Source organism: Palaemon carinicauda, chromosome 19 (assembly GCF_036898095.1).
Source record: "Palaemon carinicauda isolate YSFRI2023 chromosome 19, ASM3689809v2, whole genome shotgun sequence".
NCBI classification, from domain to species: Eukaryota; Metazoa; Arthropoda; class Malacostraca; order Decapoda; family Palaemonidae; genus Palaemon; species Palaemon carinicauda.
The window spans coordinates 13,498,136-13,514,060 of record NC_090743.1 but is presented as its reverse complement, the minus strand read 5'-3'; the positions used below and the strand labels follow the sequence as shown (position 1 = coordinate 13,514,060).

The 15,925-nt window shown below is 43.8% G+C and overlaps 1 protein-coding gene across 2 annotated transcripts in view; it reads left to right on the top strand.

Moving 5' to 3' along the window:
* Nucleotides 1-15,925, top strand: part of LOC137658448 (uncharacterized) — a 413,371-nt gene that overhangs the window by 390,480 nt on the left and 6,966 nt on the right. For both annotated transcript variants that reach the window (XM_068393174.1, XM_068393173.1), the window contains exon 9: nt 7,481-7,609. In XM_068393174.1, the coding sequence (XP_068249275.1) occupies nt 7,481-7,609 (129 nt within the window). The remainder of the gene's footprint in view (nt 1-7,480; nt 7,610-15,925) is intronic.

The window sequence follows — 15,925 nt, the reverse complement described above, 5'->3', positions numbered from 1 at the left end:
TTTAAAGGAACAACTCCTTTGCATTGCAGAAGAAGCCGTAAGGACTCCTCTGATGGAAGAACTCTTACCTTAGCTCAGACAACCAAAGGACTTATTTACCACTCCTAAGTCCTAGGTCAGAGCTCCTCCTCAGTCGCAGTGACAGAGGGAGATCTCGCCAAACACGCCAATAGGAGTTTCCCCGTCAATGGTAAATCCCGATGACGACATCGACCAACCTGGGTCTCCTATGGTTGAGAGCTCGGAGGTTGATGAGCTAACCAATCGTGAGGACGATCTTTTGCCAACTGCCGCCAGCCTTAAGCTCTCGGAAGTGGAGCAGAAAGAGACAGAACATGCCTTCTGGTAGGTTTTATCCTGCATTCGTACCATCAATTAGCTGCCAGATCCATTGGTAGCCCTTCTTAAGGGTAAGGACATTGTTCTTGACCAGATATATGGCACCTATAAACCCCTGAGGGCCAGTGAAGCTTTGCCCTGGTCGAAGGGATTAAAAATTGCTAAACAGAAGGCCACAGGTTTATTCTCTTCCCTCAAATGCTCCCGCTAATCTTCCTCCGCCACTGTTACGATCCTCGTGGGGATCGAACGAGGTTCTTTTGAATTGATTAATGAAATTAGGATTTCCCGACCACTATACCTCTTGAAACAACAGGAAATATAGAAAGAAAACTCGCAAAAGAAAACATAATTTTATTTACAACTAGTCAAAGGTCAATGTTTCTTGATTGAGTACTTAGGAAGCACTGAACTAAACAAAGAAAATCATTTGATTAAACTACACTCCAGCAAATAGGGGAACAGTCAAGATAGTAGATAAAAAATACAAAAAGAACATAATACTCTTCACAGCAGGTCTCGACGGTTGACAGGAACGTAGATATTTTAGGTCTGGGCGTTTCGCGGTTGGTAATGACGGTAGGGGTCAACTCGTTCTGACATCTCGGACAAGGCTGGTGACGTCTGCATTCTGGTCCTTACGTCTTCTCTCCTTCCCTGTGCTTGTTCTCCCTTGTTCTCTCTCTCTCTCTCTCTCTCTCTCTCTCGTTCTACTTTTCGTACTCTCGTTCTATCTGGCGTACTCTCGTTCTATCTGTCATACTCTCTGAAGTTTATATACCCCTGTATGGAAGAGGTTAACTATGCACAATTCCATATAAGGAAATTTTCTCCTTTCTTCATCCTTATTGGTTCTCCTTAAAACCACGCCTCTTTGATAGCATCTTCGCGAAGGCTGTGCTGTTGTAATCATGATCCATATGGCGCTATAATTAAAGCGAAGCGTGTTTACCTTATGTTAATGTATATTCTTCAGCGACGACACTGCTCTCCTTGTCCTATGGGTCCTCGGATTGTTACGAACAGACGATCGTTATGCCCAAGGTCTGCTGAACTAGGCACATCTAATAAAAATCTTGATCTCCATTAACGATGGTGACAGTTTCCAGTAAACACTAGCGGGACCTCCTCTCTCTCTGCCTCTTAAGAGTAGAAAATTCACATGTTTTAACATTCTTTTCTATATTATTCTATCTACCCATGACAGGCACCTTATGTGCAGCAAAGGAGATATTATGAGATCTCATACGAACCTCTAGCAGCCTTGCTTCTGATTCATTCTACTGAGGCTCTCTCGAAAGGTACGCCCTTTGAGAAACTAACGGAACTTCCAGTCTCGTTCTCGGCCTCTTTTGATCCTTAACCAGGAAAAGATTGCGATGTGCCATGCAGGTAGCCTCCTGGCTTAATTTCTGGTTGGGATCAGTGGGACATCTGACCCGGTCTCAGGACTGGCCTCGTGAGTCCACAAGGAAGTCGATGAAAACTTCATTTTGTCTGGCACCTGGGTGCTAGAGTTCCTCTTCCATCAGGTGGTGAACCTGTGGGCTAACATCATCTTGAAGAGAAGGAATGCAGTCATCGGAAAGTTGCATCGACAACTCCCTCAGGCCGAGGTATCTAGGCTGAGGAATTCTCTTTTCGGGGAAAGTTCCTTATTCAAACCAGTGGATGTCAAGCGGGTGACTGAGAGATGGAGGAAGTCTAATCAAGACTCCCTCATCCAAAAGGCCTTAACATCAAGGCCTTTCCAACCTCAGCCACAAAGGAAACAAACAGCTTCAAAACCACTGACAAATAGGGCTAGGGACTCCAAACATCAGGGTCCTAATGTGTCTAAGAAGTCCTTTTGAGGCAAGAAGTATTTCTGTGGAGGGAAGGAAAAGAGGGGATCCAGCCAAGGCCAAGATCCCACTAGGACGGGCAATCCTTTCACATATCCACCTGTGGGGGGATGCCTGTAAAGGCATTGGCTAAGGTGGCGTTTCCACGGGGCTGTCGATGTGATTTGTTCAGGCTATTGCATTCCATTCATGCTCTCTCTCCCTCCACTAACTCGGGATCCAGTTCCAATGAAATCCTATGCAAAGGGATCCACAAAAGGGTTAGCCTTCAGGCAGAAGTCCAGACCATCTTGAAGAAGGGTTCTCTCCAGTTCACCCTTGTGTCATCATGGGCTCACAGAATTGGCATTCATCTCCCAAGATACCTGGACAACTGGCTGATTCTAGCAGACTCAGTAGCGACCCTTTTTCGCCACTGGGACGAGCTTTTGAGGTTTTGCCAAGATTTGGGGATCGTGGTAAAACTTGAAGAGTCTCAACTCCTACCCTCTCAGAACCTTGTATATCTAGGCATGCAAATAGATGCCATACGGCACAAAGCCTTTCCATCAGATGAAAGAATTCAGTGGCTGAGTAAGGTAGCACAGCCCTTCCTCAGACGAGAAGAGCTCCCAACCCAGAGCTGATTACGGTTTCTAGGCCATCTAGCTTCTCTGGCCCGTCTAGTTACCAACGGACGCCTCAGGATGAGAACCCTTCTGTAGCGCCTCAAATCCCAGTGGAATAAGTCCATACCATAGTCCACATAGGACAAGAGGTATGGACGGACCTGAGATGGTGGCTGGCAAACGAGAACCTGTGCAAAATGGTCGATCTTCTCGTTCCTCCCCCGTAATTGATGCTCTTTTCAGATGCGTCAAAAGAAGGGTGGGAGCCCCACATGCTGCACCACAACCACCTCCGGCCATTGGTTCGAATTAAAAAGGTATCAGCACATAAATCTCTTAGAGATGAGGGCAGCCTTCCTGGCTCTCCAACAGTTCTACCAGTTCCTGGCAGGGCACTCCATGGTACTGATGAGCAACAACACCACGATAGTTGCTTACCAGAACAAACAAGATGGTACCTTTTCACAGCCCCTGTGCCATCTAGCAGTAGAGATACTTAGATGGGAAGAAGACAACTCAGTAACCCTATCAGCTTGCTTCATTCCGGGTAAACGGAATGTTCTCGCGGACAGTCTGAGCAGAGCGACTCAGATAGTGGGTACCAAGTGGTATTTGGATCATCTAGTAGCCAACAAAGTCCTGACTTTGTGGGGTTCCCCGACCGTGGACCTGTTTGCAACTGCTTGGAATTTCAGGCTCCCGCTGAACTGTTCCCAGTCCCAGATCCCCGAGCTCTTTGGCAAGATGCATTCCAACAACGGTGGGAGTACATAGACGTGTACGCAGTGGCATCAAACAGAATGGTTCCCTGACCTTCTGCAGCTCCTCACAGAGATCCCGAGGGAACTCCCTCCACGTCACGATCTGCTAAAACAGCCACATGCCAACATCTACCACAAAGCCTTCGACTTCACGCCTGGAGACTGTCCAGCACCTTCTCACACAGAGAGGCTTACCACCATGAATTGCAAAAAGAATGACTGGACACCTTGGACGCTCTTCAGGGTCAGTCTACCAGGCGATATGATCAGTTTTCTGTGGCTGGTGTAGTGGAAGGGGAATCACTCCCCTTGATGCCTCTATTCCAACCATAGCAGAGTTCCTTGTATACCTTCAAGAATAAATGTGTCTCTTGGTTTTGGCAGTCACAGGCTACTGCTCAGCCTTGAGTCTCACTCTTAAACTGAAAGGAGTAGATATTTCCCCCTCGGAAATTTCTTTACTCGTACGGTATTATGAGATTACAGTACTTGTCCCCAGTCGGAATTTAGACCTCCTTAGAACGTGGTTCGGGTCCTTCAGTCTCTGAAGGGTTCTCCCTATGAACTACTACACCAGGTAACAGATTGCCACCTAACAGGGAAGACAGTACTCCTACTCGCTTTGACTTCGGCCAAAAGAGTTAGTGAGCTGCATGGTCTATCTTCTGACATCTTCCACTCAAGTAGATGGGGTGAAGTAATCCTCAGCTTTGTCCCTGAGTTTATGGCTAAGACTCAAAATCCATGTGAGCTGGATTCTAGGGTTGGCCCATCTAGGATACCATTTACATTCTCTAACCGAAGATCCAGACCAACTGGTACTTTGCCCAATGAGGAGTCTGGGTTGTTACCTAAAGAGAACAGCAGCAGCTCGACCCCATGTTACAGCCCTGTTTGTTAGAACAGGGAAGGTCAAGAGGAGGGTCACAAGGAATACTATTTCCTTCTGGATCCGTAGGCACTCAATTCAGGTCCTCCTACTCAAAAACGACCCAGAGCTCATGACATCAGGGGCATCGCAACGTCCCTGGCATTCAAGAAAAACTACTCTGTGGCGCAGGTACTGCAAGTGGCCATGTGGAAGTGTCAGATGACCTTCACCACCCACTATATGGAAGATATAACCCACAGGAACATGGATATGTTTTCCATTGGTCCTATGGTGGCGGCACAACAAGTGGTCAAAAACACCTCGAGCTGAAGTTACCCAGGTTAGTCTGGGGTGAATGATAAAGAATGACTGGCCTCTTTCTTTTTCACTTTCTCCCCCACTGGGGAACTCAGCACCATGATGTGCCTGCCTCTTGACTTGCAACAGTTTTCAATCTGTGAGAGAAAGCCTGCCTCTTGACCTGCAACAGTTTTCTATCTGTATGTTTCACTCCCTTAGTGATTTCGAATAGTATCTGTTCTTTTTATTGTATTTATGATGGTAATAGAAACATACTTCTTTTGTTTCTATTATTTCTGTACTTTTAACGTTGCACAAACAAGGCTATTGGCTATTGGCGGTACATGTCAAATAGTCATGTGGTATCTTGTCTGGACCACTGAAGGTTTGACTTTTAATTACCACCAGTAGAAGGACGGCCAGACAAGATGATATACGCAAAACACTTTGAATGCGAGACTGATTACAACATACCTCCAAAGAAACCTTTAGTGTTTCGTTCAAGCTCATTCACAGGAAGCAGCCTGTACATGTTTGCTCATTATTTACTCACTTTTGATGTCACTTTTGTGCCTGCCATTCGCCCTCCTAGCTTGTGTATTGCAACAGGATCTGGTTACACTGTTTGCCTGTCGAGCATGCCTGATGGTAGAAACAGGGCCTTAGGATCTTCAAGCAAGAGGTGAATGATATAAAAGGAAAAGGTTATTCATGTCGAGTAAATGAAGTTAAAAATTGTTTTCCCGGTTTCTAATTAATTGTAATGTTATAAGTGAAAACAGTATGAATTTTGTCAAACAACATTATTGTCAGTTTGTTTAGAATAGCACCAAACTTCACAATGGGAGGCAGGAACATAACAATACCAATACACTAACTAGGAAATTGAAGTTCCTTCCTTAAATGTGGTCCAGTGTAGTCAATTAACTGTAGTAACAGCCCTCTGGCTATTGATAAGGAACTTCTCTAGTTAGTTTGTTCACAATTTTTTGAACAACTAACTAGGATCTAGAACTATGTAAAACAGATATAATAATGTAGATTTGAGACAGTTTACCCATTTATCCTCATTTGGTTTTATCAGGCAAGTTCTAGTAATGTTGGCAAACTTCAAGATGATCATTGCTTATTCGACATTACAGAAATTGGGTTATCATCCTTCTGGAATTGGTGATAGGTAGTGCCAATTCTTCCTTCCCGAAGATTTTTAGGAAGCAGTCTCAAACTCTGATTTATTAATTTTAACATAACGTCGTCTCGTCTACCGTCATTGAAATATACAAGCTTTGACAGAGAAAGAGGGCAATTTTCGTTAAGTCACAGCAGCAGATATTGCTACCCCTTCGAAGATCAATAACTGCATAAATAGTAAGCATGTTTATTTGAAGAAACAAAGGGATACAATATTATTGTTTTAACCATTTATTCAAAACCACTCCTTTTTATTTTGTTAGAAGACCTTATTCATCAGGGTTAAAGGGATTACAGAGTTACTTTGTTGGGTCTTTGATTAACATGGTGGAGATTTGAGAACTGATCTGGCTTTCTATGATATATTTAATAACTTTTGTCTGTAAATTCAGCATTTATCTGCATAACTGCTTAGATGGGATTTGGTACCAGTCTTGACAAGCTGGCAGTGCCTTCACATAAATAATTGTGGGATTCCTCTTTGCTTAATGTAACTTACTCCATTGTTTCTTTTGCCTCTGGAGTTTTCGAGTAATATCAATGAGCTCTAGTTCATATGTGGAACTGTGATACATTCCAAGAATTGTTGTGATGTTGGTCTTTCTTATAATGTGCTCTGAACTTTGTGGATAAGGTATTAACAACTTTTCGACCATTACATTTGTAATACCTACCTGGATTTTTTTTCTATTGTCCTGAAAGTGAAAATTTTTCTTCAGAAGCTAAGTGCTGCACTAGATCTTTTAAACATTTTTCTTTTACATAGTCTACAATAAGATACAGATTTAAAGAATGCAGTGGCTTATGGGCTCCACCAAATGACCATCAAAACATACTTGGATGTTTCTGACTAAGATTTATCCAAATTAATAATTGAGGTCTATCAGGCTTAAGTTCTTCGCTGACCAATTTTTTTTATACAAACTTAAAGGTTAATCCCTTTCGTTACACATTGTAAAAATGCACTACTTTATTGCATTTCTTCAAAGTCTGTATATAGAAATGCCACATTAAAGAATTTTTCTTTTACAAATCTCCTACATTTTGAATTGATCATAGTTTGACATGCTTTACCATCTTTTTACTCACCCGAGGTAACAAAAGAAATAGGTTGAAAAAAATTGGTAGCTATGACAATATTTATTTTATGTATTCAAAAGAACAGAAGCTTTTTACTTACAGTGAAAACAAAAATAATAAGCATCACTGCAGTAAACCTGTTTGTGGAATTTAAGAAATCATTAACAGAATTGAAAATTTTAGGCTTTATCAAACCTCAAATTTATCAATTCCTGTCTTGCATCCAGATTTAGCATTTTCTTTATGTGGTATTGTATCTTGAAACTAGGTGTAAGGCAGAAGGCAATGTCAGAGTCAGCCTAAATATCTGTTTTCTTGTCTTTTACCTATTTTTAATGTATGCATACCAACATACCATACATATTGAAGAAAGCTTTTCGTCACACTGAGTATTATCATTCAGGAAAAAATTAATAAAAGGTGAAGGTACAGTATTATGGTAATGAATTTAGTTAGCTGTATGAAAAATAAAATATTGCATTTCAGACTGCATTGAAATTGGTTGTTGAAGGACACCTTGCTCTGAAACCAGCTGCGAGAGCATTTAACATCCCGGTCACAACACTCTATACTGCCAGTAAAAGAAAATATGTCACAGCAAGTACGATGAAAGAGGTATTGTATATGAACTATAGTTTGCTTTAATATTTTAGACTACTTTTGGTATTTTTCTTCTTAATCTTGTAAGCTCCTTTGTTCATATTTCTGAATTTTTAAAGTACAGTATGCTAGGCTATTTAAAGTACAATTCTAAGCTCTTTAGGCAACACTTTTAAATACATTACTGTAGCATATTTTTTATTTAGAAATTGTTTTAGGTTAATGTGTTTGTCTCCTATGATTTTCCTGAAAAAGGCTAGAACAGGAAATCTATTACAACATAAATAAACTAAGGAATATCATCTCCCCTGCTCTAAGGTCACTGTTCCAATGCTTAAAGCATGGAGTCAGTGTTTGTTCTTAAACAAATACAAACCATTGTTCTTTACTATAGGGGAAGGATGGCTGCGAAGCTTGTTTACGGAAGAAGCTGTTTTACGGCAGTTATCTTTCATGTGACTGGCTTCTTACAGCTTACATTGCCATTTACTCGCCGACTCTCTTAACAACCTTGAGGTGTTTAAGGTTTCACATCTTATTACATGTTCCAGTTTTATAAATTTTATTAAAAGTTTTCCAATTCTTTGTCGTAAATTTTTGGCAAACATAGCCTAACATTTTTTCACAGTTGTCTACATATGATGCTGTTCATGATTAGTTTGGGAGTTAGCTTGGGAGTGTTTATATACAGTCGTCGTCGTCGGCGTCCACTCGTGTCCGAGTATTGGGTTCTGTCGTTAGCCATCAGCCTCCTATCTATGGGGTGGGTGCTTGTGTCTGATGTGGCTGTTAAGTCATAGTCTGTGGTGGAAGAGTCGCGGACAGTGTTCACAAGGGAGGGTAGGTGGTGGGCGGGGCTGTTCTAATCGCTCTCTCCTTCTTCTCCTCCTAGCCTCCTCATTTTGTCTCCTCCTCTCCTCGAAGTCCACGGTGCCATGGTGTACTGTACTCCTCCAGGTTTTCCTGTCCCTGGCTGTTTCTTCCCATGAGGAAGGATCGATGTCAGTTAGAGCCAGGGTGCGCTTTAGTTGATCTTTATAGCGCATTTTCGTGGCTCCTCGTGGTCTGGTGCCCTGGGTCAGTTCTCCGTAGAATATTTTCTTTGGGAGCCTAGATGGATCCATCCTATGCATGTGTCCTATCCAGCGGAGGCGGTGGTGGATGATGGTGGCCTCCACGCTGGTCAGCGAGGCACGTTCTAAGACTTCAATGTTGGTGGTGTGGCTCTCCCAGGGGATTTTCAAGATCTGCCTCAGTTTCATTTGTCGGAAGCGTTCTAGGTTTTTAATATCGTTTCTATATAGCGTCCATGTTTCTCATGCATACAGGAGCGTGGAGAGGACTACTGCCCTGAACACCATTATTTTGGTGGTCATTGTCAGTGCGTGGTTGTTAAATACGCGGCAGTTGAGTCGGCAAAGGCAGAGTGGGCTGCCTTGATCCTGTTCTCCACGTCCTTTTTGCTTGTGGGAGCTGATGTTAGGATGCTCCCTAGGTAGGAGAACTGGTCCACCTGTTCTAACGGTTGGTCATTCACTGTGGTATTGAAGTTTGGGAGCATCAGTCCTGGTGGATGTTGGACGAGGGTCTTGGTTTTATCTGTGTTGACTTGCATCCCAAAACGTTCGTAGGCAGAGTTGTATGCATCAGCTAACGACTGGAGGTCCTCTGCCGTCTGACCTGGGGTGGCATTGTTGTCAGCATACTGCAGTTCTCGCACTGCACACAAGGTGGTCTTGGTTCTGGCGCGGAGTCTGGTGAGGTTGAAAGCGCCTCCATCCATGCGGAAACGTAGGTCGACTGAGGGTGTGTCTGGGGGAATCTCGTTGAGCATTGCTGCGGTGTATAGCGAGAAACATGTTGGGGCCAGAACACAGCCCTGCTTCAGGCCGCCGTTGATGGGGAATGGGTCTGAAAGAGAGTTCTGGTGACAGACCCTCCCAACCATTCCGTCATGGAGGGCACGCACCAGCTTGACAAAATCGGGTGGGCAGCCATATCTTTTGAGGACAGCCCACATGGCAGGTCGAGGTACTTTGTCGAAGGCCTTTTTCAAATCCCAGAAGATGAACATTATGGGCTGTTGTTGTTCGAGGCTCTTCTCTTGTAGTTGTCGCGCACAGAAGATCATGTCTCTGGTCCCGCGGGAAGGTCGAAAGCCGCACTGGGACTCTGGCAGGACGTCTTCTGCGAGAATAAGGAGGCGGTCAAGGAGAATCCGAGCGAAAATCTTACTCGCGATGCTTAGTAGTGATATTCCCCGGTAGTTGTTACAGTTCTCCCTGTCTCCCTTCTTGAAGATGGTAACGATGTTTGCATCGCGGAAGTCACTGGGGAGGGTCTTGGTCTCCCATATTTTCAGTATAAGGAGCATCAAACGGTTCCTCAAACCGGGGCCACCGTGAGTGAGGAGCTCCAACGGGATGTTGTCTGGCCCTGGGGCTTTGCCGGGCTTCATGCGCTGCAGGGCCTTGTTGAAGTCATGGATGGAGGGTGGTAGTGCCATCCAGTGACGGACGGGATGCTGCGGGGTCATTCGCAGGAGATCGTCTGGGGTGTCTGCTTGGTCATTGAGGAGGTTCTCAAAGTGAGACCTCCACCTGGCCAGGATGCCCTCGCTGTCGGTGATGGTCGTGGCCCCATCCGCGTCCTTCAGGCTGCCCACTGATGACCGTGTGGGACCGAATATTTCCTTTGTTGCTGCATAGAAGCTGCGCAGGTCACGTTGGTCAGCGAAACTCTGTATTTCTGCAGCTTTTCTTTGCCACCAGGTGTTCTGGGCTTCACGGATCCCTCTTTGGCAACCAGCTTCAGCCACCTTGTGAGCACATTTGTTAGCTGCTGTTGGTTGGTTTTCCAAAGTCAGGCGTGCTTGTCGTTTGGTTTCAATGAGAAGAGAGATGGTAGCATCATTCTCATCAAACCAATCCTGCCGTTTCTTGGTGGTGTAGCCTAGTGTTTCCTCCGCGGCACGGGCCATGGCGTTTCTGAGGGTGGTCTAGTGGTGCTCAACAGTGGCCTGACCCACGGGGTCTGCGAGGTGTTGTTCGCAGGCCTCCTTGTAGTTCTGTGCCACCTGTGGGTTGCGGAGCTTACTACAATCAAAGCGTTGGTGTGGTACGCCGTCAGGTGCCCTTCTGGGTGGTCGTAGGGTCGTCACGGAGAGTCGGGAGATGAGGAGTCTGTGGTCCGTCCAGCAGTCGTCCGCTCCGGGCATGGATCGGGTGATGCGGACGTCTCCTCGGTCTCTGGCTCTGGTCAGGACGTAGTCCAGGGTGTGCCAGTGTTTAGACCGTGGGTGTCTCCATGTGGTCTTTTGTCGTTTTGGTAACTGGAAGATGGTGTTGGTTACCACAAGTTGGTGTTCTGCACACAGACCCAGCAGGAGTTAGCCATTGGCGTTGCAATTTCCAATGCCATGGCGGCCGATGATTCCCTCCCACAGGCGATGGTCTTTGCCTACTCGGGCATTAAAGTCGCCAAGCACAACGAGCTTGTCATTGGCGGGCACTGCCTGGATGGTGCGGTCGAGCTGGGTGTAGAAGGCAGCTTTGTCATCATCGGTTGAGGTCATAGTCGGGGCGTAGACAGAGATAAGGGTGAGGTGTCTGTCCCGCGTGATGGGGATGCGGACAGTCATCAGGCGCTCACTGATGGCCTTGGGAGCGAGGTTGTGCTGCTGCACTAGCTGGGAACGGATGGCGAAGCCGACACCGTGGATGCGAGGCTCCTCTTGGGCCTTGCCTTTCCAGAAGATGGTGTAGGCTGTTCCAGCTTCCCTGATGTTGCCCTCTTCGGGTAGTCTGGTCTCGCTAAGAGCCGCCACATCAACATTGAAGCGGGCTAGCTCCTTGCAGACGAGGGCTGTACGTCGTTCCGGGCGGTTGGTGTTCGTCACATCTTGGAGGGTGCGGATGTTCCACGCACCTAAGGTTAATATTTTTTTCTTGTTGTTTCGACCGCATTAGTGGGATGTCCGCCAGCCATGGTGAGCTGACCAGACGGGTTTGCCGTGTCCGATGTTTACCCCACCTTTTCTAGGGGCCTCCCCATGTGGGGTGGGCTGCGGTGTCCTCAATAGGCCAGCCCAGTCACGGGTCCAGCTGCCGAACTCTGGTGTCACGGCACCGTCACCAGAGAGCGACTGAATCTTAGTCTCGCCGCCTGAGTGCAGTCGTGGGCCAAGGGCTTCCAGCTATCCAGGCCTGCCCCCTTCACTCACGGTGCTGTTGCCTTAGGACTTGGTGGTGGTGATGATGATGATGATGATGGTGAGAAAGAGATGAAGAAGGGTGGAGGAAACGACAGAATGCCAGTAGCTGGGTATATTGTTTTGGGTGGTCGTGGCTTTGCAACGGCCACGCACACACACTTGGCCCACACCGTTTTCACCGCGGCAGTTGTCATGAAATTATATGGTTTCTTAGGTTGCTGACCCCTTTTTAGTTGTTAGGCCAGCGTAGCCTAAGGTCTTTTGCAGATACTAGTGTAGTCATGACACATGCTTTCAGTAGTTAGCTTCCAAAAATCAATTAGCAAAGAGGAACTTTACTAGAGTTAGTTGAATAAATATTTTATATACTATATAAATAAATTTTAATTGAATTGTCTAACTACAGTTAGGTTAAGCAGGGGTGTGGAATTGATTGGTTTCCATAGCCTTTAAATGACAGTTTTATTGAAGACTATTGAGGCTTGCATTAACATACCTTTACCCTTTCCAACCTGTTGGCTTGGTAAGCCATGGGCTTCAACTACTTAGTAGTTAGGAAAAAAAAAAAAAAAACCTTTCCTTATCCTTCGATAAGTCTAAGGGGATGACCATCTATTTGATAGTTCGGATATGGGAAGTACCTTTTCTGGGCCTAATCTCTTATATATACTGTATACAATACACCTGAGTTCTATTACTGATAAAAAATGAAAACCAAGTTTGAATGTAACCAAAGTATATGTGATAATCCAGTTAACCCTTAATGTTGTCACGAGCAGCGTCACTATCATAGGGACTTGTGCATCCTGGGTTAGGGCTTGGGATCCTGTAAAATGTCTTATCTGTTCACAGTGGATTCATTCTGTACAGCTTGTAATCTGCAGAAGGTCAAGGAGTTTCTATATACAGTAGTTACTCTATGTGTAAATCCCCTTTCCCCCCAAGGTTTAAAGTATAAAGGTATTGCTGCTACACATGCAATTGTCACTAAACTTCCAGCGAAATGAAGAAATGGATTTCAGCCCCACCTTTAAAAAAAAAAAAAAAAAAAAAAGGAAACCCTTCTTTTACAAAGTTTTGGCCTATAGTATGAGCCAGCAATAGTTCCAGAGGCAACCAGTAAGGAGACTAACACCATACACTCATCCGTACCCATTTCCTGTACCCAAGTTCCTCAAGAAGAGCGTAGGCAGCAAATCCATTCTGCTTAGGTAGTCTCAAATCTCTGGTTCTTTGGGTTTTATTTTTCAGAGATGAAAGGATAACTAGAGGAACACCAGAGAAAACTAGTGTGCTGGTTAATCTTGCAGAGGCAAAGGACTCCATCGATGAATGCCCTAAGTCAGGAGTCATCTGGGTTGGTCAGCTCTGCAAACACCATTTCTTTCAGGCCAGAGCCCTTGAACTTGATTTCTTTGTAACTATCATTCTACAAAATGATGTCATAGAAAAGGGCAAGTTCTCAAATTCCCAGGAGGATTATTCAGTGTACTGAAGAAAGACTTTCCCGAAAGAAGAAATTATTCTAGACCTCCCGAGTCTCGACACACACATCAGATGTGATGCATTCAAATGATGACAGTCACGCATGTCTGCCAATTACAGTACTACACCGAGGGATTAGACCTGTACTATAGATCTAAAAGATACTTATTGGTACCTCCTACTGACCCCTGCTTCTGACCTTACCTAGGATTTCAGCTTAGGGGTTTACAATTTGGGTTCAATATTGGGCCTAGAGTGCACAAAATTAGTGTACAGTTTAAATCATTGCCTTTATATTAGACAACTGGCTAGTTTTGGCAGTGACAAAAGAATTATGCCTCGGGTATATAAAGTCTTTTAAGTTCTTCAGGAACTAGCTTTCTTGATTAACTTCACAAAATTACTCCAAGAAGAATATACGGTAACTAGTTCTTCATTGGAATATGTGAAAAGCCACTCGAGAGTCTGCCAAAAGCATCTCGGCAAAGAGTTGTATGCCAGGTCAAATTCTTTCTTCAAAGCTGCTTGTTTTAACAGCAAATGGTGAACGTCATGAGCCTTCTTCATTTTGCATCAATATTATTATTATTATTATTACTAGCTAAGGTTCAACCCTAGTTGAAAAGCAGGATGCCATATAGTCAGCCCCTGTTTGCAGGGGTTTGGTAACAGAGACAGGCACGAAGGAGGAGAATCCGCAACTATTTGCTACCCTAGGGTTGGGTAACTCTAACCCTACCAACTCACTGCCCATTGCCTACACGAGGTCGATTAATACACTCAAGTACTACCTAATAATGTTTTTACTTCGTTTCTATCATAGTATAAGTATTTTGTAATTGAATGAAGACATTTCAGTAATTGTACAGTACAAGTGCACACGTGTACACTAGTGCCGGACATGGTAAGGCTATGGTTTAGTACAGTTCGTAACACTACAGTAGTCATCAGGACACTTATAACAACGAAACACTGTTGTTCCTATCTAATGTAGCACTCACTGATACTGTAGAGTATATTACTTTAATATATGTACAGTACAGCTTAACTGTACTGTAAGTGTTTGCTGTTTTCGTTTTGACGCGTATTGTTTGACAGCTCACCGCACACGTAGACTACATTTACATATTGTAGAGTTCAGTCCATGTAGTAATTTACATACAGTACTGTGAAATATACTGTAGTTAATAAACAGTACTATCCATTAATATTCATTATTGTAATACTGTTCTGTAAAATATGTATAAAATGATAATGCATTTGAAATTAACTAAGTATACATATTTTATACAAAAACCACTAACCATTTTCATAAAAAGTTCTACGCAGCAGTCTTGAAGCATGACGCAACTCGTGTGTCATCTCTTACGCAGTACTGTAGGGAATCACATCTACAGTACATTACCCGGTAAAAATAAATACTGTACAGGAGTATGCATCACTGTATACAAATACCGAAGGTCCTCAACTTACAAACATTCGGAGATACAAACACAAATCCATCTGAAAATAACAAAGATAAGATAAATATATACTGTAATAAAACAATATTGTATCATTTAATACAGAAAGCAAAATGATATTTGTAATAACCTGATATCCATATCATATGAATCCCGACTATTTGTTGACTTTAGTGGTTGGAAATTATAAGCATGGGATTCAGGTTAGGCCTACCCCAGGCCAAAATTTAACAAAATTCAACATACATACAATTTGACTTACAAACAGCTTCTTGGAATGCATTAAGTTTGTAAGTTGAGGACCTCTTGTACATAATTTTTTTACATAAAAATGTGATTCTTCTAAGAAAGGATTGATGTGGGTGATGCACACACACGAGGAGAGACAATGCAAGACTGACGCTGAGTCAGTGTGAGATGGGATGTTGTGCTGGGCGGAGAGGTAAGTGGCGCGAAGCAAGCCGGGTGCAAAGGAGACCGGGTTATTTGAAATTGTCGCACTGCGAGAGGACTTCTCGTGAATATGTGATTTTTTATTTAGTAGATTTCTTAGCTCCAAAGTTATCTGTAATTTTGCGCAAGTTAGCAAGAAGAGGAGCTTTTAGCACTTGTTGGAGAATTGGTAATGTTACTCCTCTATGTAAATGTGTTTGTGGTAGCTCAAGTCCCACTGATTACCGCCCAATTTCCTTAACTCCCACATTATGTAAAGTTTTTGAACGTCTTCTGGCAAAACGTCTTAATAGGTTTGTTGAAGGTAATCATCTATTCCCTAGTTTGCAATTTGGTTTTCGTAAAGGCCTTGGAGCATGTGATGCCTTTCTTACAATCTCCAATGCTGTATAGAAATCCCTTGATTGTGGTCATGAAGTTCGTATGATTGGCCTTGATTTTAGTGCTGCCTTTGACCGTGTTAATCATGAGGCCCTTGTTTTCAAACTCAAACAGTTGGGAGTGGGTGGGTCGTTTCTTAGCATTATTATTGATTTTTTTAAGTAATAGATTTCAAAGAGTTGTTGATGGGCACCATAGTGAGTATAGGAATGTGATATCCGGTGTTCCACAGGGTAGTGTTCTTGGCCCATTACTTTTCACACTATATACACATGACATGTGGTTTGGCCAAGAAAACAAGCTTGTTGCATATGCAGATGATGCTACTCTCTTTGC